Source organism: Mauremys reevesii, linkage group 7, assembly GCF_016161935.1.
Source record: "Mauremys reevesii isolate NIE-2019 linkage group 7, ASM1616193v1, whole genome shotgun sequence".
Taxonomy (NCBI): domain Eukaryota; kingdom Metazoa; phylum Chordata; order Testudines; family Geoemydidae; genus Mauremys; species Mauremys reevesii.
The window spans coordinates 119,119,953-119,145,976 of NC_052629.1; the positions used below are offsets into that span (position 1 = coordinate 119,119,953).

At 43.3% G+C, this 26,024-nt stretch overlaps 1 protein-coding gene across 2 annotated transcripts in view; it reads left to right on the plus strand.

The window, feature by feature from the left end:
* Positions 1-26,024, plus strand: part of LRIG1 (leucine rich repeats and immunoglobulin like domains 1) — a 130,113-nt gene that overhangs the window by 14,183 nt on the left and 89,906 nt on the right. Inside the window, exon 1 of one of the 2 annotated variants that reach the window (XM_039546646.1) lies at positions 23,231-23,298. The exons of the other annotated variant lie outside the window; for it this stretch is intronic. Coding sequence (XP_039402580.1) covers positions 23,264-23,298 — 35 coding nt within the window. The 5' untranslated portion in view covers positions 23,231-23,263. Of the gene's footprint in view, positions 1-23,230; positions 23,299-26,024 lie in introns of those variants that run through there. 2 annotated transcript variants of the gene reach the window in all.

Consider the following 26,024-nt stretch of genomic DNA (forward strand, 5'->3'; position numbering starts at 1 on the left):
GTAACTTTGCCAGTGTAGACCTACCCTTAGTGTCACTTTTAAAGCGTGACTGAACTGTAAATACACTGAATGCTACTCTGTTTTCATGGATTTTGGTTTCATACCATAACTGGATGCAGCATCTGGGATACGCTGTGGCCTTAGTGATGACATCATTTTCTTTCTCCCATACCTGCACTCTTTCTCGCCTTAAAATCCAGCTGTTACACAAAATGTATCTATATGAAAGGCTCCTCTCCAAATCAGTTGGAGGGTGGGGTGGGGGGCGAAAGAGAAGTGGGGAAGTAAAATAGTCAGTGTCCTGCTCGTGATTACATATAAAACAAGGAAGAAACATTTCATGAATGGCTCAGAACTTGGAGATCCATCCAGATCAATGAAATGCACTGAGGCATGTAGCCTCACGTATCCAGGGGCAAACTGCTTCTATTGTGCCAAAATGTTTCAGGTAACTGGGGGCTGGAGAAATATGCTTTGGAAAGGGGCACGATTTCTCCCTACCTTTAAAGATGGAGCTGCTGTGTAGCTGTTACTTCAGCCTAAGGACTTTGCAGCCTTGCTGCTTCCCCAGACTCCTGTAACGGTGGCTTCTGCTTCCTTCATCTGGAGTGTACATTTGCACAGGGATCCCCTGTAGATGCACAGCTGGGGTTGCACTCCTCCTTCATAGCCTGCCTTGCCCCCTCTCCTTAACCAGCAATACTGCACAATCCAGCTGTGCATGAAAGGGCAGAATTTGCTCCTGAATGCAGCTCTGTAGACTGGCTTGTGCATTCTTTATGCATCCAGATCCCCTACTGAGGTCAGTAGGAGTTTTGGGTGCAAAAGGAATGCAAGATCAGGCAATAAGTATTTACACCAGAAGCAAATTTATATACAGTAGACGTTTTTGAATTCACATTCCTGACTGGCAGATCCATTCCCAAATTACTGAATTTTACAGGTTGGCAACTGACCAAGCAAACAGAAAAGCAAGAACAATGTCATACATCTTCCTTTGTCATGACTCCTCTCTTAGTAGTTCCCATTATTAAGTCATCCTGTTGAGGGTTAACTGAAGTCTGCATTGCAGTTTGAGCATATTGAGTCCTTCACCCAAGACTCTTCCAGCTTTGGAGCTGTATGTGATGTGTTCCCTCCAGGGTCCTGCCTGGAACTGGGGTACCACTGAGCCCACTGACCCACGAGCCTGGGCTCCCTCTCACACTGTACTGCTGTGACAAGCTGCAAAGCCCTCCAGCCTGCACTTACACCAGCATTCGTACAGGTAGGGACACACCCAGCTGCCGTTACAAGCAAGCTCTCTGACCAGCCCCTGCATGCAAAGGCTACTCTCAGCTCTTCAGGCACGCACCCCCTCTGGAGTATAAACCCAGAATTATACCGTCTTGCACTGCATAGGGAACTGTACAATGTAAGCTCATAAAATTTGCCCCCTCCCTCCATGTGGAGAGGAATATGCAATAGCCTTCTGCCCCTGAGTTATGATCCCCACACACTTCACTCCAACTGACTGGTTTAGATAAAGCAAAAACAAGTTTTATTAACTACAGAAGATAGATTTTAAGTGATTACAAGTGATAGCAAACAGATCAAAGCAGATTACCTAGCAAATAAATAAAAAATGCAAACTAAGCGTAATATGCTAAATCGATTGGATTCTCTAAGGGATGATACAAGCAGGCTGTATATTGGTACGGGGCAAGCTACACTTGCTTTACAGCTTGGAATCCCCAGGGGTTTCATTCACAGGCTAAAAATCCCTTTAGCCTGGGTCCAGCACTTCCCCCAGTTCAGTCTTTGTTCCTCAGGTGTTTACAGGAGTCTTGTGTGGGAAGTGCAGAACACCAGATGATGTCACTTCCTGCCTCATATAGCTTTTGAGTAGGGCGGGAACCCTTTGTTCCCACAACTTGGTTCCCATACCAGTTTGTGGAAAAGTACTGACGTCCCAAGATGGAGTCTAGAGACTCGTGGTCTCCTCACATGTCCTTGTAGAGTCATAGCAGCCATTACTCGGAGGCTGTCTGTAGCGTTCTCAGGAAGGCGCCTCAGGTGGGAGATAAGCTTCTCCTAAGGCCTTTTGTTATTTCCTAACAGCCCATTGCTGTGAATAGGCCCTTCCCCACCCACTATGAACATCAGGGCGTCTCAAAGTTCATTGCATCTCAACCCGCCTTCTGACAAAAAATTACTGCATGACCCTAGGAGGGAGGACAGAAGCCTGAGCCTGCCCAGATCTGAACTGGGGTGCCCGCTCTGGGTTGGGGGGGCCCCAGGCAGGGGGGCTGTGACCTGAGCCCTGCCCCCTCGGGCTTCGGCTTCAGCTGTGGGTGTTGGGGCTTGGGCTTCAGCAAGTCTTTGCCAGCCATTAAAATGAGGTCCCAAGCGGCAGTTTGAGAACCACTGATCTAGAATGAAAGCATCTTGTCTAGTGGGTGTTACCCAGGTGTAACTACATTTGAAATACAGGTACATAGTCAATAGTCATAACGTCAGATCCAAAAATGATACATGCATAGAAATAGGATAATCATATTCAGCAATTCATAACCTTTCCAATGACACCTCACGTGGCCTATTTTGAGTAAAATATTATAATTATGTCAATCATATCATAATATCACTGAAGAATATGAGCACATTATGTTTTCTTTTTAAAATATTTCTTCAGTATACTGTCCGCCCATCAGTCTGTAATTTTTGAGAAGTCTACAAGTGTGCTTTAATATTTTCATAGTCCCTTTCTTGTGTTCTGGTGAATGTATCCAGGTATTATGATTGCATTTGTATGGTTGTATTCTCAATTTGAGGAGGAATTTGAGAATGTGCCCTTTGAACTGTCGTCATCTGTCTGTTTGATTTTTTTAAAGTGTTAATCAAATTGGACTCTGGAGTGAAATTACTGGTTATTTGCGCTTGTGCCATGAGCTGCTTTTCACTCCGTATATGTTGGTGGTTAGCTGAGACTGCTCAATGAAAATTTCAGTAGAAAAGTTTCAAAGAGATTCTTTATGTACTGAACAGCTTTTACACTGAGTTACAGGTTTTATAAAGCACTCGTTAGTGCCATGCATTGGTTGCATTTATAAAATGCTGTGCTACTTGTAGTGGCTGGCTGAAAATCTGAGCCAGCGTTTTAGCTGTTAGGTTCTTTGTGTCTCAGGGCTTGGCTACACTTACAAATTTGCAGCGCTGCAGCAGGGTGTGAAAACACACCCTCTGCAGCGCTGCAAATTGCGGCGCTACAAAGCGCCAGTGTAGTCAAAGCCCCAGCGCTGGGGGCCGCGCTCCCAGCGCTGTCCGTTATTCCCCACAGGGAGGTGGAGTACGGACAGCGCTGGGAGAGTTTTCTCCCAGCGCTGGCGCTTTGACTACACTTAGCGCTTCAAAGCGCTGCCGCGGCAGCGCTTTGAAATGCAAGTGTAGCCAAAGCCTCAGTTTTTGGGTGGTTAGTTTACTGTTGCTATTTGTAAAGAGATTATGATTTGTTTAATCTACAAATCAAAAATATTTTGTGCTCCATTGATGTAATAAAAACTAAGTTTGGAAGGCTGCCGACCAGCTGTTATAAACAATCTTTTGTTAAATATAATCAGTTTGTAGTAAAGGCTTCACTTTAAATGAAAGAATGTATTTTTAGATTAATTATTTCAGATTAGAAAACGTAAATCTTGTCTAAAATTTAGAGCATATCCCATGTTTTGAGTTCAATTGGAAATTGTGTTTCAAATGTCAAAGCAAACACCACACCACCTCTGAGACCCCACTCCACCAGTGCAGTTTTGTTCAGAGAAGAATTGTTGAAGGTCTTCCAGGTGGGTAGGAAAAGGGAGTGTGAACTTATCTTAAAACATGAAATCCAGATTTGCGCTTCTCCCAGATTCAAAGTGCCTTAGATTCAGTGTTCTAGTTGGGCCCAAATCAAGTACTGGGCAAATAATTTGGGTCCCCCAACTGTTTGTATTTGTTTTATAGTTACCAAATGAGATTGGAGCCCATTGTGTTAGACATTGTATGTACACATCTGCCCTAGAGAGTTTACCATCAACACTAGAAATAAAACCCTTAATGAACCTGTTTTGAAATACAGCTCCTGCAATTCTGAACATGTTTCGCCCAGCCAATGTAGATTAGGCCATTTTATAAAGACGGTTAAATATCATGTTTTAGGTTGTCTTTGGCCAATATAAACAGAGGTTTGCTGTGTTATCTGTCATCTAGAATATAGATCTAAAAAGTTTTATGCTTGGCCAATTAGACTGTATTTATACAATATTTAAAACCAGTTCAGCTGATGCAGTTAGATCTGTAGCCCAGACAGATATCTAAAATGAAACTGTATACTTCCTCCGAGAGCAGGAATGGCAGAGGGGTCGAGAACTCTTGTGATAAATTGCACTTGACCAGAAGTTAGTAAAAGTTATTCAGGTTGTGTCTGGCCACGGAGCAGGAAGGCTGTGTTAGCTGGGTCATGTCTGAAACATGCTAACCGTTTCTGCCTGCTGGTGACGGATTGCTTTTTTCTGCGTGTGTGACGTTTAAGAGTTGACGGGGGTGGGGGAGGAGGGAGTTAGGGGTGACATTACTGACTGAAGGCTTTGCTCCTGTGCTCACGCACCACCTCCTCAGAAGAGGTAATGGATTAGAGGACTGCTGGTCTGTGAATTCTATCATGGGTAATAAAATGGAAAGCAGAGGAAACTGCCTGGCTGGAAGGCCTGTGAAAAATGGTCCCTTAAATCTATTCCAGTTGTCCAAACACTGCTGACTCTTCCTCCTTTTCTGCGTGTGCATGGAGCTAGTTTGGTTAGTAGGAGATACAGGAGAAAACTGGTTTAAGTAGAAATTAGCTCGCAGCCCCTCAGTAGCAGAGAAGCCATGGACCTGTGGGGTTTCTGTATTTTCCATGGTTTCATTTAAACTGCCTTAGCCAGGCTGCAGTCTGTTCAGACTTTGGGAGCCGTGAAAGAACACAGGTAAATCTTTCCCAGGGCGCAGTTGTTGGGTAACAGGCGTGGTAGGCTGATGCCAGGGTATGATTCTCCTAAGCCTCAGGATGCTTACTTAAAGGCTGCATTGGCACTGGAGTAGAAGAGCCCAAGGCAGCTGGGTGTCTAATTGCAGACGGTTTCAATGGCTCCTGGGTGCCTAGCTCCTTTAGGTTCATCAGTCTAGAGAAGTAACATGTTTTGAAGCATAGGGGAGCAAATGCACTTGTGCACGCATTGAGTTACTGCACCCGCAAGCCCGGGGGTGAGTCTGCAGTGCACCAGCTTGCTACACAGTAAGTTCCCAAGTGGATGCTGCGACAGCTGGCATGAACGGATTACTTGTTGTTTGCAAAGGGAAGGATGTCACTAGAAGAGGAACAGAGCAGCATTATGTGTCCTGAAAAAAATCTCATCTTCCTCCTTTTCTTCCCCTCCTCCCACAAGCACTTTATCATTCTTGCACCTGTTTTGTGGAGGTAGTTTCATGGGCATGGTCCAGAGCATGAATTTTGACCTCTGCTTACGTGAACGAGTTGGATTGTGCTTGTCTCTCTTACTTATTGTCTGGCATAACTGGTGAGGCTTGTACATTGTCCAGAATGCTATGTTTATGCATGTAAGTCACAATAAACCTTCCTCTCCTTATGAACCAGGATGCAGATTCAGATCAGCCTCGTGTTTCGTTTGTTTTGGCAAAGCGGGAAGATTTGGCCCATTTCAGAGGATTTAAACAAACCACATGATATTTCACTTTGAAATATGTGCCATATTTTTTTGTGCTAAGCATATTTTAGTGCTGTTCCTATCTGTATAATCTGTAAACAATGCTGGGATGTTCACTGTCTCTTGACACAGGCAGATATTAACTACCCGAGTGGGTTTAAACCTTTCTGTAAAATGCAGTTGTTTTTTATGATCTTTTAGATCATATCTATTGCAAGGAGCGAACACATGAACTAAACAATAAAGAAGAAAAATAAATTGGTTGGACGCCCTGTGGCTTGGGAATATTATAAACCAGGAGTTGCATGTTTTTTTTAAATTTTACAGTGATGTAAAGACTCTCTTTTTCCATCCAACCACCCCCCTTTCTAGCAGTTTGGCTCAAGATGTTTGGTTTGTTTCACGCAACCTTGCAAGCTGTAGACAAGCACAACCCCAGAAAAACAGCATCTCATCTTTTACTCTGTGCAATCGAAAGCCCATGTAAAGACCCTCCATTGACTTCAGTGGGCTTTCGACCAGACCCTGCGTTCTAGTGGGGAATGAATGCCTGTTGTTTTTCTCTTTGATCTGCTAGGTTAAAAACGTTACATTAGGCTGATAAAGCCGAACCCAGGGAACTTTCTGTCTTCTGTGCGAGTGGGGAGAGGGAAAAGCCTTTTCTGATTTGGGAGGTGGGCTGCAAAGCTGCTCTAAAGCTGAGAATCATCACTCCTAGTTTCCCAGCACTTGTATCTCAAGTGTTAGCACTTTGTGTCCTATTTAACAAGAAACTGACAAGCTGTCTTTTCAGCGAGCAGAGACCTGTACTGGACCAACCTCATCTCCTGGTGTTTTGGAGATCACATATGTTTATCTCTGAGCGGCATGATTTGATCCCAGTGAAATCACTGGGAGCTGTTCCATTGATTTCACTGGGAATTAGATCAGGCCCCATTCAAGTGGATCTGATATCATTCTTGCCTGATCGGTTACAAACCATATTTTGTACTAGTTTGTGATTTTGCTGCCTGGGACAAAAGCTTATATGGATTTGTTAAAGTCTGTTCAGATAATAGACTTTAAACAGATTGAAGTAATTGTTTTTCTCATAGGTTTTGTAATGGTACCTATTGGTATGCTAAGCTCTTTAGGACAGGGCCTACCTATTTGTTCTGTGTGTACAGCACCTAGCACTATAGAATTGGGCTCTTTGCTACTTCCAATACCAATAATATTAGTAACAGCAGAATGGGATTCAGTGCTTCATGTATTGTCAGTGTAAAGGCATGTTGTTGCACCGTCAGCATTTGCATGGAAGGGGCTGCAAGTTTTTGGAGTCTTTTAGATTATGGGACAAGGCGTCCGCATCCCAAATATTGACGCCATCTGGGACCCCAGATGAGTTCTGTCTGCTTCCATTGCTTCATCCGTAAAATAGGGCTAATGATGCTGCTTATCTTGTAGGAGCATTGAGATGGTTAGTTTGTATTGCACTTCATTGTAGAGTAGGTGGTTATTATTATGATCTTCTTAGATCATATTCACCCATGGGGGTGGTTCTGGGGACCTCCCACTGATTCCTCCAGCTTTTTCCCGTTTGGGAGAGGGGCCTGCAAGAAACAGTGGATCATACTTCAAAGTCCTGTGGATCTTGGGTGATCTGCTGCAGACAGAAGGTGGCCTACGTGGTGGGCACCAGGTCAAGTTCTGTTTGTTGTGTTCTCTCTCCTCCAGCTCTCTAGTAGCATATTGCCATGGATGCCACTGTGCCAGGGAATCCCAGACAGGCGAATGCCCCTGGAAATCCTGGGAAGGGGAAGAAGGTTCTGCAATAATTCAGCTGGGGGTGGTTTCACCTTTTGTCCAAGCTTTTGTTTCCATGTGGGGTAAGGAGTGGGGAATGATGCCTGTCCCCCGGGAACTGTGCTCTGCTGAGTGCACCTCTGGATGTGAGTGGACCCGAGGGCCAGTCCAGAGAGGGCGATGTTGTGGAGAGGCTTCACTATCCCATCCCACCAAATCCTAGGTGCGAGACAGGGAGATCCATGTACATAAGGGACTTGTTGCATGTGAACCTGTGGGTAATTTCTCCCTCTCCACTCCCATTATTAAATATCCCATCCCCATGTTGAGGCGCTCCTTTCTCAGCAGGGAGCTTAAGGAGTAAGCACTTGGCACAGTGAGGAGAGCAGGGACATGGGCAGATGTTAGATAAGGGATTTCCTGCTAACCCAGTGCATGCCTTCAGGCAACCCCACAACCCTCTGTGGATTCACAGTGGCTCCCTCCTGCGAGAGATGTGGGCAGACCCAGGTTAATGGAATTCCTTGCAGATGCAGGGATCTGCTCTAGTCTTTTGCTGGGTGGGGGCCTTAATTTCAAAGCTGTTGGGGCAGGGTCCATGTCTTTTTTCAGGGGCACAGTGTCACTATAAGCAGATGCTAAATAATAGATTTACTCTTCCTATTGCAGCATTATTATTTTAAGGTATTTGGGTTACTTTACCCCTCCCCCCAAAAATGTACAACAACAAAACAAACAAAAATACCCCCCCGAAAACCCAACCCCACAATTACACCCCAGTCCATCTCTCTTTCGCCTCAGGTATTTTTTTCTCCCTAACACAATCATTGGGCTGATAATTAGCCTGTGGTTTGTAGCAGGCTCCCAGACTGAATCTGGTTACCATTGTTTACTTTGTTTGGTTCACCCTCCAGCTGTGAATACTTCAGCTGGCTGGAAGGCACCCTGAGTGCATATCGGCTAACACCGGGACCAAGGCTTACCCGGGAACAGACTGTGCTTGATTAAGCCATTTAGACTTGTTGTAAATGTCCAAAAAAAAAAAATTTTTTTTTTTTGACAGCAGTTGAACTTTTCAAGGCTGCGTGTTAATTAAACCACAAGTCTATTGGTTTCTGAGTGAGACACACAGTTAAAATAAAAAGAGGAATTCAGCGCAGACTGCAATCCTGTATGTTTGGAAACACAATGTGGAAGTTTCCCTGTCCAACAATTTCCAATTACTTCCTCTATGGGTTTCCTGAATAATTCCGGCCAAGGGTTATAAAACTGTCTCCTTTATAGCATAAGAACAAACACCGTCTCCATCAGATTTTTTCCTTTTCCTCACCCCCCATCCCAAAATATTCCCATCCTTCCCAAAATGGGCTACCTTGTCCCTCTTAGATCAGGCCTCCTCTTTCAGAGCCTAATTGCAACGTTTATCAACAGCAAAAAGCTATTGTCCTCTCCAGGAAATAGATATTCTAGCCAGAAAAAACAGTAGTGCTTGTTAGATTGTTTTTTTTAATTGGAAAATGTGCTCTGAAATGTTTTGTAAATGTTATGGTCAGCGGCATCTGAAATTCTTCCTAACTTTTTTTAGGGGGTGGAGGGGTTGTTTTCTAATGCAAGATTCTTCTGCTTCCACTTATTTCCTCCAGTGAAGAGGAGGAAAGTTATTACTTTGCATGCAATTCATTTGTTTTGGAAGTGTGATATAAAAGATTCCTTGTTTGTTCTCAACAGACTAAGATCTAAGACTAAGAACAGGAAAGGAATAAGCACTCCATATTGGTAGGGGCACTGCCCTAAATTGCTATACCATTTAATTCTTTGTCCCTTTTTTGTTGTTCACATGCCATAATTTTCTGCATTTCCTGATCTGAGCTGCAGGCTGAATTTAGGCCTTGTAATTCAAGGTGAGTGAACCGTGTCAACTTTTTGTGTGGAAGGGAAGAAACATGCAGAGAGACGGATTTTTTTGGTCCAATACCTGAAAACTTAAGCCATGTGTTTTAACTGCAGAATCTATTGGTTTCCATCCAGTGCCCTTATTTAGCTCAGTTTTGTGTGATGTATGTTCCAGGAGAACAGGAAGGAAACAGAACAGGAGTACTTGTGGCACCTTAAAGACTAACAAATTTATTTTAGCATGAGCTTTCGTGAGCTACAGCTCACTTCTTCGGATGCATAGAATGGAACATACAGTTTCTCTCGTGTGCTGTTCATGTAGAATCCACCTGTGATTCACTGAAGAGTGCTTGTAATAAGTTACAAAATAACATGACAGCAGGGGCTACTAGTTGCATCGGGCAGAAGACTAGGAGTCAGGCCTAGGTTCTATTTTTGGCCCTGCCACTAACTGCCTGTTAGGCGCAAGTCACTTAAGTCCACACTTTAAAAAAAAAAATCTACTGGTTTTGGGCCAACTTGAGACTCCAAAATCTGACTTTTCAGAAGTGCTGAACGCTGGTGGATCCCATTCATCTTAATTGGAATTGAGGATGCTAAGCAGCTTTTGAAGATAAGATCCCAGCTACCTCAAGTTGGGCACCCACAAACAGAAGCACACAAACCAAGTGGACGGAGAGGTTAACCTTTCCCTTCCTCAGTTTCCCCACCTGTAAAGCAGGGATAATAATCACTATCCACTATAGCAAAGCTGTAGGTAAGTGTTGAATATTAATATGACTGAAACACTTACAAAAAGTAAAGGGAACGTTCCTTCTTTTCTATCCATTCGTCAAAAGGGTCCGGGTGCAATAATATTAAACCTATATCTGGAGTGTTTAAGTAGCTTAAAAAGTTAGTCATGCAAGCCAGCTGGCGCTTGTGAAGGGTTTGAGCAGTGTGGGGAACACTCATGCACCTCTCAAAGACCTATGTATTATTTGCTTTGCAGTAGAACCTAGGAGTCCCAGGCCTGAACCAGGATCTATTGTGTTAGGTGCTGTACAAAGACAGACCCTACCCCAGAGAGCTTAAAGAGGAGTTTTGGCCACTGAGAGGGCTGTACCCCAACTGAGAGATGAATGCTCTTCTTAAAGGTTTGGCGAGTAAGCACTTTCAGAGCACCATTCACATCCGTCTTAAAGGCCAAGAAAATTGGAGCTGCAAGTATATTTTATTCATTTTTTTCCTAGCTCTTCCCTGAACGGAACATCCAAGCCCACCAGCCTTGATAGGAACACGGACTTTCCTGGTCTGGCGCAAAACAAAACAAAACAAAAAACCCCATAACCAAACCCCAGCTGGAAAAGTACATTTTGGGTGATATTTGAGGTCCTAGCTACTTGTGAAGCCATCTTACTAAACAGAAAAGCCTAACTTCTTTCACATCTTGTCTTTAAAGCCTGTCCAGATGAAAATAGTCAAGTTTTCTGCTGTGTTCAAGGAAAATGTTTGGTTTTCTTTTGCCCACATTCTGAACATTCCTTAATAAAATAGTGAGAGACTAGAAATGTCAAGCAAATTCTTGAAATTCTGTGAATGTCTCTAGCCATGAGATGCTTCCAGAAACTGCTCAACACAACAAAAGTTGTTGATACAACTTGTCCATAGCGCAAGAAGAATGAAGAAGACCTTTATTTTAATATGTATCTTACAGATTTGAAATAGCTTTATATTGGACTTGTACCAACTCTGTTATAAACAGAACAGCCAGAACCTTTGCAAAAGGGGAGAGGGGTCTGAACTAAACCCGTCTTATTTGCTTGACCCATGGCGCAGTTGTGTCCTCATATACTATTAGTGGTAAGACACAAATGTATTGATGCAAACAAATTATATACTAGATGAAGGAAGAGGAGAGGAAGGATGACCCAGTGGTTAGGGTGGTAGCCAAGGCTTGGAAGACCCAGGTTTAACTTCTTGCTCTGCTACTGACTTCCTGTATGACCTTGGACAAGTCACTTAGTTGTTCTATGCCTCAGTTTCCCATTTGCAAAATGGAAATAATAGCACGTCCCTATCTCCAGGGGGTGTTGTGAGGATAAATATATTACATATGATTAGGTGCCGAGATACTGTCATAATTAGGGCCATGTAAGTCCCTAAGAGAGAATGTGGATTACAGCTAAACTGTCCACGGGGGAGTCAACCACTTGGGTGGAAATCTTTATTTTAAAAAGTAAGATTAATGCTTTGGGAGATCCATGTACATAAATGCTGTAAAAATGATAACAAAACATGTCTGTATGGACAAAGAAAACAAGCAAAAGGACTTTGGTAGCCTAACTGAAATGTTTGTCACGTACTAGCTTCATCTGCTGAGAAATACTGTGGGAACCTTTTCAGGTGTGAATTGCACAGGTAGACCTGAATTTTCCCACTGGTGGAGAACTTGCCACCAGTGGAGGTTAGAGAGACAAGGGCTTTGGCTGCACGCTGCGGCAGCGCTGCCAGCAGGCAGCAAGCGCGCTAAAGTAAGTGTAGTCAAAGCCCCAGCGCAGAAACTCTCAGCGCTGTCCTGTCTCGCTGTCCTGAGGTGGGGAACCTGGGACAGGAGCGGGAGCGCGCTGGCTGCTGCTACACTGACTGGCGCGCGCTTTTAGCAGCGGGCGCGCGCTGCAGCGCAGGTGTTTCACACCCTGCTGCTGCGCTGCTGCATTTAATGTAGTCAAGCCCAAGGTGATTGAGGTAATGTCTTTTATTGGACCAACTTCTGTTGGTGAGAGACATGGCCACAACAACGCTCCATGCAAAAATGGAGGTGGTTTTTAGCAAGTGCAAGAGTCTGCTTAACTTCTCACAGTCAGAAGGCAGGCGAGGTAGTTTAAAATAAAGAGAACACCTGCAGATAAAGACAGCTCCCATAGACAGCTTACTCTCAAATCTCTGTGCAGATGTTCTGACACCATAATGATGGATGGGACATAAAGCTTTACAACCCAGTTGCTGGTTGGGAAAGATGTACTGTTCCTGTGCAAACATTTCGTGACAAAGGCTTTGTTCTCATACAAATGTTTCTTTAACGGTTTTTGTATTTTTGGCCCAAAATTTACATTTTTTTTGTCTTGTCAATGAAACCTCCAAAATTTAATCAAATTTGCATATTTCCCATGGAAATGTCCATTTTGACAAAAAAGCCATTTTTTGAAAAAGCACACACACACACACACACACACGCACACACACACACACACACACACACACACACACACACCTTAAAAAATTGTGAGCAGCTCTACCGTCTGCTTATATGATGTGTCTACTTAGGCCTGATTGTACCTGTGGTTTATGTGTGTTAATTGCAAGGGGATCGGGGTATTATTAGACATGTATTTAATAACCAGAGACAAAGAGACCCAAGAGTGAATGAGACTGGGAAATGAAGTATTGTCTTGCACTGAGGGGTGATTTTGGGAAATCACGGTTGAATTGCATGGTGACGGTGATGTACCTGCAGTGTTGCTATGCATGCTGTAGGCATTCAGGAGATAGGTTCTGGGGTCCAAAACTGTCAGTCCATCTGTTTTATAATAAACATATTTTTGATTGAAAATAGTTAAAAAATCAACCCAAACCCAGTGCAATTGTGAATCTGAATAACCTGGAAAATTGGATATAAACTTTTCAGCCAGTCCCTATCTCTGCAATGGGCAGAACCAAATATGACAGAACTTTGCATCATGGGCCCAGCTGCAGTCTGGACAGAACTTCAAAAAGTTTTTTTTTTTAAATTTTAGGTATAAAAATTAAGATGGAAAGTCAGAAACGCTGGGCTGTTTTCTTTGCAGAGAGATGGTCTGACTTAAACTAAAATTGCTGATTGTTTTTTTTTCTTCTCTTTCCCCTCCCCCCCATAAGTTTAGAACCACTTCAAAGGCTCAGATGTGTTGGTGCCAGACGCCACAGTTATTGTTAGAAGAAGCTGAAATATAATTGAAAACAAACCTTTGTTCGACAGAGCATATCTGGCTAAGCTTTTCCTCAAGAGAAAGATGATTTCTCAGATCGTTTTCCTCCAGATTCAATGTCTACACACTTGTCCTGGCAGAAGGGATCATCTGTGAATTCTTTTACATCTGGTAACTGTTTGCAAATCTAGAAATTGCATATTTTAAAAGGTTTAAAGACTCCCTCCTTCCCCTGTACAATAAGGCTTAAAGTTACAAGCATATTTTCAGAATTCTTTTTGGTAATAAAACAGATCAAATTGAAGCTGGCAGAATAATTTGAGTAGAGATGCTCAGAGCCCTAAAGTCGGAGTTTTTCTTTGGCAAACTCTGGGTGATCCTAGTTGCTTTTCTTTTAAGATTTTTCTTTTCCCTTTGACATTGGATATTGTTTGACATAATATCATAATGTCTAAAACATAAGTCAGATCAAGTGTGATTTTGATGTCAGCATTCATTTTAGCCTTTGTTTTGATATGTGTTATAAACAGTTTTGGAGGGTAGGGAGACGGACCTATTTTGTTGTGTTCTTGGCTGTTCGTTGGGCAAGTCACTGACTTTTCAAAGAGGTTTACCTCACGTACATTGCTTTGGCTCTTTGTGCCTCTGTTTCCCCTTTTGTACAGTTGATACTATGAACCTATCTCCTGGGGCAGGAGAAATAGGGTAAAGGTGTGTGGCACTTAAATATAAAGTGCTTTGAGAACCTGTAGACGCTAACTGAGCACTTCTAACAGCTATTTCCCATGCGTAAATTAGAAGATTTCAATTCTGTCACTAAGGGTATGTCTACAATGCTAAAAAAGGTATATTCTTAGCTAACATGGATTACTGTATATAACCCATGTTAACTCAGATTAAAATAACGATGAAGATATGGCAAGTCAGTTTTTAATGAGCGTTAGAAGCTCAGGCTAAAGTCCACAGGATAGCCTGGGGTAGAACTTGAGCTGCTAAACTGAATTAAAAGCAGAGTTGCCGTGTCTCTTTACTATTTTAGCTCGAGTTAGCTAACATGGGTTAGCTAACCCAGTTAAGAACACGCTTTTTTTTTTTGCAGTGGCGAGGTAACTTAGGGGATCAGAACTCTAGTCTCCTGCTGGATTTTAGGGCCAACTTGAATAAACTTCAGCAGCTATCCTCAAGTATGAGCAGTGGTGGATAGACCCCTTCGGAGGATATGCAGCTGTAAAGCACTGGTTAAGAATGTAGGCCCCGGTAAGTAAGTAAGTAGGAGAAGGAAGGATGGTCTGGTGCAGGGGTGGCCAACCTATGGCTCCGGAGCCGCATGTGGCCCTTCATAGGTTAATATGCAGCTCCTTGTACAGGCACTGACTCTGGGGCTGGAACTACAGACGCTAACTTTCCAATGTGCCGGGGAGTGCTCAGTGCTCAACCTCTGCTCCACCCAGACCCTGCCCCCACTCCACCCCTACCCCCGAGCCTGCTGTGCCCTCGTTCTCCCTCCCCCACCAGAGCCTCCTGCATAACAGCTGATTGCTGCGGGTGGGAGGTGTGTGAAGGGAGTGGGAAGCACTGATTGGTGGGGCTGCCGGTGTGCAGGAGACACTGCAGGTTGGAGCGAGGGGAGCTGATGGGGGCGGGGCTGCTGACTTATTAGTGTGGCTCTTTGGCACGGTACATTGGTAAATTCTGGCTCCTTCTCAGGCTCAGGTTGGCCGCCCCTGGTCCGTGGTTAGGGTGCTAGCTAAGGACTCAGGGAGCCAGGCTGAATTCCCTGTTCTGTCACAGACTTTCTATGTGACCTTGAGCAAATCACTTAACTTCTCTGTGCCTAGGTTCTCTGTGCAGTGGGGATAATTGCACTGCTGTCCCTCACAGGGACATGGTAAGGATCAATGCATTAAAGACTGAGGTGCTCATGTACTGCAGGGGTGGAACCAAGTGAGTGCCTCAAAAAGAGTCTTGTAAGCAGTTCAGTTCAATATGACAGCTCTCCTGTATAAAGGTGCCCATGTGCGTCAGCGTTTGCAGGATGGGGTTCCTAAAATCCTACTGGTCCATCCAGTCCAACTGGATGCATGATGGTAGCTGAATAAATTCATCATAGCAATCAGTTTGGTTTTCTTTTTGTTTTCCTCTGCCTCCCCTACCAAGCCCCTTAGCATATGTCTCACTGTTGTTTGTTATTTCTGTTACACTGTGGTTAGTACTCACACATGTTGTTTCTTTGGTTTCGGCACAGACTGAGCGTGTTGTCCACGGCTGGAGCCCAAAATGTGAGCTATTTATAAAAGTAAAATATTCTTGGGTTTTTCAAGTGGTGTTTGTTCCCCAGTCTCTCTCTTCCAGCGTGTGCATGTTTGGCTGATTTAATGTAATCTCACTGCTGAGCGTGAGATGGAAATGCCTCGCATGCTGAGGACAGAACAGAGCTTCCGTGAGAAACACGGACGTAAACATTTTCCTGGGCTGTGTTGTGTTTAACGCAGAGATGGGCCTGAACTCGGATAAGAACTTCCTTCCAAGTTCAAAGGCACCTATAATGCCAGTGTAGGTTGGTGTTAGTTTCTTAACCTCTCCGTCCCTTCTGTGCTAAGAGCGTTTTTTGAGTGTTCTGCTGTCTCACCCAGAAGAACCGCACTAGCTGGATAGACTGCCTGTAACATAGCTAGAAAGGTGGACCAAAGCCTTTAATGTACTGATTGTATATTAATAAAGAGCCAAGCAGGAGGGTCATTGCCAAAAAGCAGCAAGTGAGAAAGCCAACAAAATCAGTGTGAACTTTGCACTCTGGAAAGTGTGAAGTGATGTTGGTGAAAGGAGTTTATTGCACAAGAGGAACACCGCGGCCCTCTTTGATGCCTGAATTTCTTCCCTCGTAAACCAAACCATAGAATAATCAGCCAGTAGAACATAAGGCTTTCCAGTTAACCAGTTCTGTGCTGACCGGGTTACATCCTGACGTCGTCTCTATTCCTGGTGCTCTCTGAGCACATGCCTAGCATACAAAGCCACTTTTAGAGTGTATGTACTTACCTTGGACACCTGGTTTGGATCACCTTAAGCAAATTTTATTACAGAGCTGTAATTTTCTGCTAGGACCCTTTTCGCCTTTAGAGGCCTGTCCAGATATATCACATAGAATAAAATCAGCCTGGAAAATCTACGAAATAGTTTAGTGTAGAGCCATTAATTAATATAACAGCATGGCTTGCTACCCGGAATGGTCCCCTTTTCCTAATCTATGACTGCACTTCAGTTTCTCAGCTCTTGGCTATTTGTTCGCGTGGTTTTTATACAAGCCTTATTAAGTACCTATAGCATAATGATTTTACAAAGATTCGCGTCAGCTTGGAGTGGATTAGGGCTAGTTCCTGTTAACTTCCCACCGTGGTCTCATTTCAGAGTCTGAAATTGTCAGCGTGTGAATAGACTACGTTTTGTTTTCTAACACTCCTCGCGTGAAGGATGTGCTAACTCGAATTTCGGGTGGCAGTGTAGTGCCAGGCACCCTGAACTGGCATCAATTGGCCATAATTTGAAATGGGGCACTTTCAGAAGCGCCTAGGAGGTCACTGCTGTGGCCAATGGACGATTCAATTAGCTCTTTTTGCTTTGGAGCTCCTTCCTGAAATGTGCATGATCTGGCATGGGGGTCTGTATCAGGCCTGCAGCAATGGATTCTTCATCTGGAAAAGCTGTTATAGGTGACCTGCAAATAATTTTCAGAAATTGGGCTTTTGTTTCTTTTTTATGTATCCAGTGCTTTGAAAAGTATGCTCCCCCTTTAAAAATGTCAGATGTAAAGTCTGGTCAATCCTGGCTTTTCTGAAGAATCTCTTGGGGAACTCAAGATGTGTTTTTATGTGTTTCAAACCTTCACTAATGGTGTGCAGTTTAAGAAAAGCTTCAGTTATCCGTAATGTTAACTAGTCATTGCAGTAAAATAGGCATAGCCAAAAAAGAAGGGGGGGGGGGGAGGTATATCTGACTAAAAGTCTCTCTCAGTTGTTCAGCGTTCACTCTCTTAGTGAAATGATAGCATGATATAAGCTACCTCTGCAGTCATTGCAGTGTCTTCCGCAGCCGACAAGATCTGAATGTGTAATGAGAAAATGTTTTGGGGTTGTTGTTGTTTTTTTAAAAAGATGGCGAGCAGGAAGGTTGATTTTGTTTTGGTTTATTTTGAACATTTTAGGCCAAACGTTTTCATGCTTCCTTCTTACATTATAAAAAATCCACACACACAAACCCATTTTCCCCCCTTATAAGTGAAATAACCGTGATAGGTGCAGATTTAGGTTAAAGAATGCATTTTATTCGAATGGCATTTTCTTTTCCCTATCCTGAGTTGGACAATGTCCCAGTGACAGAAATGCCCCAGGATTCATCAAGATGAAACACTCCTTACCCCTTTCCACCCCCCAGTTCCTCCTGCCCCTGAGGAGTTTTTGTTGATCCTCCACTGGATAAAGACGGACAGTTCTATCTCTCAGCAATACGTTTTAGCAGCCTGTACGATGGTTGCCATCGGGTTTGCAACCGCGCAGCTTCAGAGCTAATATCAAGAGGCAGGCTTTCAAGCTTGGGAGTTGTAAGGCTCACATCAAGAGTGGGTAGGAGTCAGAGGGGACACAGCACCCGCTGCTCAGTGGGCTGCACCTGGTTCCTCCCAGGCCAAGCAAAGATTTGAACTTTGAAACCAAGCTTCAAAAAAAAAAAAAAGGCAATGATTTCTAATTCCTCACGTAGGGTAAGGGTCAGAGCGCGCAGATTGGGAAACAGTGCAGAGCGCAGAATTGTTTTGCATACGGGGTACAGATAAACACATGGGAGTTTGGCTGATGTGCTTGAAAAATGGAATGTTGTTGTTTTTTTAATGGACTTTATAATCTTTCTCCCTCAAAGCAGTAAAGCAATTCCTGATTTATATAGATTTCCAAGGAAATATAGTCCCCTCGGCCCTCCCCGTTGAGTTGACTTGTGACCAGCCTTTTACAGCGCATATATCTATATATTTAAGGGCTGTGGGGGAATTTTGGCTATGGCCCTTCAGCCCAGTAAGTAGCTGTACATGTGTCGCTTGTGCTTCCTATGTTGTTCCACTGTAGCCGCAGCTTTTCCCCCTCCCAGCCCCAAGGCCAGCCTGCTGTTGCTGTTATGGCTGTGCAGCTATAAATTAGGCAGAAATGTGTTCTCAGGCCTATCTAAACTGAGACAGGGTAATTGCTCTGGACAGGTTTACAGTAGGGAGGTGTGAAGGGCCTGCTGTCTGTCTGAACTGTGCGGAGGCAGGAAGAGGAGGTGGGGGATGGGTAGGGGGCAGGGGAAAGGGTTGTTAAACATGGGCAGGCTGGGGGGGGGGGGAGGCGGGGAGCGCTGGTCTGAGGTAACTAATTGAAAGCTGTTTGTTCCTGTGTGACATAATGAGAAGGGAAGCAGAGGTGGTGGGTCAAAAGCTCTGTGAATGGATTTTCAAGCCTGTTTTGAAACTGGTCCATGCCGTGGGGAAACCGTGGCTTAGGAGCGAGTGTGGAAGAGGGAAATCTCTTTCGAGAGAGACTTTATGGCAGAGCACAAAGCGACAGCATTATCTGTCTCCAGGAGGACACGAGTCACAAGGGGTCTGATTCTGCAGCCCTCAAGGACACCGTCTAGGATTTACTAAGTGCTTGAGACTCCTTGTGAGGGCACTCTAGTAGGGTGATCAGCAGTTGCAGAATTGGGCCCTACATTTGCATACATATTTGTGCATCCGCTTTAGTGCATGCATGAAAAAAATTAATCCGAGCTTCCCCATTTGAGGACTGAAATCCTGGTGCCTCTTTCAGAGAATTTCAGCGGTGGGTTTTTTGTTAAGTTTTGTTTTTAATTTTTGTAACTTTACCATGAATGTAGGGATTTCAGAGCAAAGAACAGAGACTGTTTAAGCTAGTTTGACATACCAGAAACTTTATGAAATAGTTGGATTTGATCAACTCTTAACTATTCTTAGACTCTGTGGCCTTCAGTTTAACTTCTCCCCCCACATCTCCCCACGCCTGCTGGACAGCATTTCTGTTTGTACATCTTTCTTTCCTCTCCACCCATGCATGTACTGCTTTTTTATGAACCCATACAGGATCAACAGCTGGGAAAAATGAGCATCTACAAGTAGATGAGAAAAAAATGTAGCAGTCACTTTAGTGCATTATGGTAATGTCAGTAAAACAGAGTCATGCCATGTCAATTACCTTTGGGTACCGGATAGTAGATTGTTCTCTCCCTCCCTGCCCAGGCCTTTCCCTTCATGATGTGTGGAATATCTAATGTTCTGCACATTGAGCTGTCCTAGTTGTTATTTTCAAGTGCAATTTACAGACAAGTTCTGCTTGTTTTTAAGAGTAATAATAATATAATACATAATACCAGCTCTATGTCCCTCTTTCATCAGTAGGTCTCAAAGCACTTTACAAAGCCCCATTTTGCAGATGGGGAAACTCAGGGGCAGAGAGTTGAAGGGATTGTCCACAGTAATGTAGCGGGCGAGTCTTCTGAGTATCGGTCCAGTGCCAATATCTCATGTTCATGTCAAGCAAGCCTATTTTTAATACCTGTTTTGTATCTGAGAGGTAATAAAAGTGCCTTGTGATGAGAGAAGGGCTCGATTTCTGGTCACTGTCAGAGGAGTGGGTTCACAGTGGGCGTACACTGAGAATTGTACATGGAAATCCTGTTGTTAAGGGTTTTGTGCACACACAATTCCCTGTGAACCTTGCTAAAATTTCCTCCCACCATCTCCATAAAGACTGAATCACCAAAACTTCCTGTCAGCATTTACTTACACTCCTCCTCTCCCCGTTCTTTCTTTCTCACTCTCTCTCACTGGCTAAGGAAAAATGTGTATCTGTCTTCCCCGGTGTGGCATTACACCACTTTTGCATTACCTTATGGGCAGGTGTCCAATTATTAACAAGGGGTAGAGAGAAAATAAAGATCTGAAAATTTAAAGACTACATGCTAAAAAGGAGCTTACTCTTTTCTACAGAAACTACATAGAAAACCTTTGTTTATGTAGGGCTTTGTAATTAATTGCATACAGTAATTGATCATTGGGAATGGCACATTTTTAAGCAACAGCTTTATAAGGTTGGTTATAAGGGTTGCAATGAGCCCGGGTGTATGATAGTTAATGTGTAACCATGTAAATAGGCCGCCCTGTTTGGACACTTTTATGTGTTCTCATAGCAATTAAAAGCCATAAACATGCCCAGTACGCTGTCTGTTTATAGTAAAATGGAAACCTTTATCAGGGTTTGGTTATTTGCGGGAAAGCTGCAGTTCATTGAACTATGTTAGCATGATCTGAGTTAAATGAGGAAATGGCAAAATACCTGTTTGGATTAACAAGGTTGATTGTGACAGCGTCACAGGTGTTGACATTGCATCTCAGTCTCTCGCTCAGCATATTTAAATCAAAATATTTCAGGGTCATCTGAAGAGTAGTACTATTTTATTTTGGCTTGTTTACATAAGCAATGGATTTGTTGCTCTGGGACAGATGATTTTTAAGGCTTGTCTCTTTGTTTTTTCATTAAAAACCTAATGTGGATGTGCCAGATATGCAACAGATTTCTCGGGGTGTATTTCTACCCATCTCCCTGTCGAGATTCTTGAGCCTGGGTTAATCAGATCACACATATGGGATGTTTGATAATGCTTGTGAATGATTCTAAGTTTTAGGTTATTTACCTAGAGTTTAGCTTTAAGGGAAAACTGAGGATTAAGGAACTTTCATTTCCTGTCTTTGCCTGTTTGACATAGCATAGAGTGAAATGCATTGAGCCCTATTAAGATTGAGATATTGGGATTCCTGATGCCAAAGTATGCAGATGATATAGTAGACCGCTCCCTCTGGATATAACAGAAGGAAAGACATTCAAGCTGCAGATAAATCTGTTTCAGGGCTTTGCAATGACAAGTTACCCAAACAGGAGAAAGAGGGGGGAAGAACCTGCCTCAGTTTATGCAATCATGATTGCACAGCCCCAGACAAATATTGACACTAGAGATCTTGGCAGGTTTGCCATTTGTAAAATGCCCCTGGGAATAAAAGATCTTTTCATTGGCACATACTGCATTTATGCAACCCCCCTAACAAGTTAGTACAGGTGGTGCACACAGCAATACTGTTAAAATACAACTAGCCTGTTAATGATGTTTTGAATGTGATGCTTGAAACAATACAGGTGCCACAGGGTAGTTTCACAGTCACCCTTGCATGATGCAGCACTTTCTAGCGTAGAGCCTGGGTATTTTTCTTTCCTTCAGTGATAATGTTCTGTTCGTAAAAGAAGTCGTCGTTATAGCTAAGTGCATAGGCTGGTACCAATCTGACAAACTGCTGAGATGTGGCCTCTTAACTTGCTTCATGTCTGGGAGCAGAGAGGCAAACTATTGTAAAGTGCTATTGTCTTATAGAGACTAGTTACATTAGTTAGGTTTGCCACTGTGGCAAGTATTTCTCCAAAAGCACTTGCAAGAACCTGCACATTAGCTGATCTCCCTCCTTCAGTTCTATTGCAGAATACACTGGAGAATTGTTAACATCAGCCAAATACTTCAGTAGTATTGTTTCTTACTATAGTGTGGACAAAAGGTTAAATTAAGCAGTCATTTCTGCAGTGTTGTTTCCTATACAATACTCTGGAGAAAGTTCAGTGTCACTTAGTTAGTGTTAAAGAGCCATTTGTTGTAGATTTGTTAGAGAAATGCTGTATTATATGGTCCCTTTGCAGTCTGTTTCTCCCCTGCCCCCATACCCTCTAAAATGCAATGCAGTTTATTTTTACACAGCTTCTTTCACACATTGGGTCACAAAACACTTTGTAGTGAGAGTCCACCTATTCCAGGGGTTTTCAAACTGGGGGTCGTGAGGTTATTACATGGGGGGTCGCGAGCTGTCAGCCTGCACCCCAAACCCTGCTTTGCCTCCAGCATTTATAATGGTGTTAAATATATAAAAAAGTGTTTTTAATATAATGTAATGAGGGTCGTACTCAGAGGCTTGCTATGTGAAAGGGGTCACCAGTACAAAAGTTGGAGAACCACTGATTATTCAGAGTATCCTGGAAACTTCTCATCTGATATGCCACTCACAGTGACAGATTGAAAAAATAATGTTTTTAATTGGACATTGCTGCACTACGAAACAGGCTTGGAAATTAGATGTAAAATATAGTAGAACGTACAAATTGCCATATTCAGCTGAGCCAGTGGCCCGTCTTGCCCAGTATCCTGTTTCTGACAGTGGTTGGTATCAAAAGCTTCAGAGGAAGGTCGAAGAAAACCCTATAGTGGATGACTGTGTAATATCTTGCCTGAAGGAAACGTTTTGTTTTTACCCCAGGAGGTTATTGGTTGGTTATGCCCTAAAGTATGTGGATGTCTTTTTTTTTTCTTTTTCTATAAAAATGTCTAATCTTTTGTTTTTAAGTCCTCTTAAGTTTGTGCTCTCAATGATATCATGTGGCAAAGAGTTCCATAGGTGGTTCTTTTTTCTTTACACTTCTGTACTGCAGCCAATCAAGGTGCTTCACAAATATTAATGTCTTGAGTCTCATGATGCCTCTGAGAAGGATCTTCCCCATTTGACAGGTGTGAAAATTTAAATATGTAGAGGTTAAAGCTTATGTTTTCAAAAGTGACCTCTGAATTTTGGCTTCCTCAGTTTTTGAATGTCCTCATTTACACACTTTGGGACTATTTTTTTCCAGAAGTGCTGAGCACTCATGGCTTCAGCTGAAAGTAGTGAGAGCTGCAGATGCTCAGCACCTGTGAAAATCAGGACTAGGGTGGCTAAAATTAGGGAATGGTTCTGGCTTAACTGACTTGCTTGAGGTCACACAGAAAGGTGTCCATGGAAGAGAAGTTAAGCACATGCTTAAGTGCTCTGCAGGATGGGGGTCTAGATTGTAAGTACCTGTTGTGAGGATAACCTTGTGATAAAGTGCATCCATCATGAATCTTTGACCACTTCAGCTGCTCAGCATCGCTGGCTGGTTCTTGGTCACATAGCGTCTAACTGATCGTCATATGTGGGGTCGGGAAGGGATTCTCCCCAGGTCACAATTGCAGGCAAAGGCTTTTTTTTGCCTTCCTCTGCAGTGTGTGGGTGTGGGTCACTTGCCAATGTTATTTCACTAATCATTTCCCTGGCACTCGGGCACTGGTGCACCTTGGTTCCTCCTGTTCTTTGCCCAGAGCACACAATAGTTCAGCCTCCTGTGGGCTGTAATATTTTGGTCTCGTTTTGGTTGTTGGGTTTAGTGTGTGGGTGTTGGTGGCCTGTGATATACAGGAGGTCAGACTCTGATCTGGTGGTCTCTTCTGGCCTTAAACACTATGATTCTAACTTCATCCTGCCCCACTAATCCATGTCTACCTCCTCCTAACAATCCAAATGTCTGAACTGCTTCAGGGTAGGAGGTTGTGACACACGAGAGCTAGAAGTTGCAGATTTGTGCCATTGGAAACAGATGCATACAGCTCTTGCTTCTAGTCCTGAGAGCCCCTGAGATACCAGATCTTAATAGAAATAGAAAAGCACATTCTTCGAATTTTCTAAAATGTTATTAGCTATATTTTTTCTCTCCTCCTGAGTCCATTACAGTTTGACTCACACTACTAAAGGAGCCTGGCTTTATATGAGGAAGGAGTTAAAAATAGTACCAGTAAAAACTTTAAAACTCTCAAACATTTCTAAAATAGTTTTTCTGTAAAGTATGTGGCATTATGTAATGATATAATGTTATAAAGGTTTTTATTGGCACTGTTCTGGGATCATCTACATAACCCGATCATGAGCAATACAGGTGTCCAAAATCAGGTGATAAAAACTTTCTACCATCACACACACACACACACACACACTATAAGAACAGCCATACTGTGTCAGATCCAGTGTCCATCTAGCTTAGTATCCTGTGTTCTGGCTGTGGCTGGTGTCAGATGCTTCAGAAGGAATGAACAGAACAGGGCAATTTGTCAAGTGATCCATCCCCAGTCGTTCAATCCCAGTTTCTGGCAGTGATGGGAGGACTGGAAATCACCAGTAGACTTAAACCTTCTGTGGATTTTGTATGTCATATGCTTGGACTCTGGCTGCCTCTGCATTAGAAATCTTTGTACCAGTCTCCCAGCAGCGTGTGGTGTACTATCACTAGTGCAAAAGAGGTTCAGAAACTTCACTCACATCTGCTCTGCCAAGCTGCAGAAGACAACTGAGCCCTATCGATATTAGTGCTTGCACTGTTGCTAGCATTCATCAGGTGCACTGTTTTTGGATAACAGGCGATATAATTTTCCAGTGTTTTGTCAGTCTTACTGCAGACTTCATTCAAAGTATCGAGGACACCAGCTGGCATAGAGGTGGGCGAGGGGCACATCTTAGTGCAGAAATTGTCTGATGGATGAATGTCCTCTCCATTTGCAGTTCCATATCACATCTGTGGTAACTAGAGCAATTGTTTACATGAGAAGAAATGTATGGGAAGTATTTTAATATGTGTCAAGCAATATATGACAAGCTAGGCCTCTCTGGCCATCAGCATGTGCTCTGTGGACCACCCTTTGGAAACCTCTGCAGTGCATCCTTGAGCTTATGTGATGCAAGCCGTTGCCTCTTGATTGCCTGAAGTGCATTATAATTATCCGTTACCAGGCGCTATAGGCTGCAATTATAGTTTGTGATGTTGGAAAGTATGGGAGAAATTGAAACTATTGTACCGGCGCACTTGCAAGGAAAGTATTTTTATCTAATAGGAAAGTTTTGCTTGGAACCTAAAGTATAATATGTATTCGTTTTAGTTTCAGCTGACTCTAAAAGGCTGCTTTTTTCCATGTCTTGCTAAAGATAACTTCGTGATAGGTTTGTTTTGCTTGTGCTGGAAGATAAACTAACGTATCTGGCCTTTATTTTTCTCTCTCGTGATCTGTATGGAAGCATTTTCTTTATAAAGCAACTGCTCCATAGTGAAGGTCAATAAAACCCATCGAAGGTCAGTTTAAAATAAAAGGGCAGAGCATTTGATTCTCTCTGTCTATTTCTGTAGTGCTGTTGGTTTTATTTCTAGCATTCTGTTCCCGAGCTTCCTCTAAAAATGAACAGATTGAATCAGTTGGACGCATGACAGCTACCAATTTGGGGTTAGAAATCCATTAAATTTGCCTGGTGCTTTATTGCTATTATAAAACTGCTTGAAATGAAAGTGCATTACGATTGGACATTGATTACTCAAAAGAAGAGAGGGTGTGCGCCTACATAAATCACATACCTTTACTGAAGGTTGCCAGTTTACAATTTTTTTAGCACAAAATGTGCATGTTTCGCCCATAAAATGCTGTTTTGTTGTTGCAAAATTTTAAAAAAGTACAATTTTAAAACCAAACATGGAGAGCTCTCTGCTGTAGATTTCATACGTCTAGGGCAGTGGTCCCCCAAACTTTTGAGGGTCATGCTCCCCCTTGCCCCGTCTGTGCCCTCCCCCCCGCCCCGGGGTCAGGAATGGGGCCGTGGCCCCGGGGGAGGGGGAATGCGGCAGGGGTAAGAGGGCTGACATTGGGGGTGGGTCTGGGGCTGGTAGCGGGGCCGCGGCCAGGGGCCAATGCTGTGGGTTGGGCGGGAGCAGTGCTGCGCCAA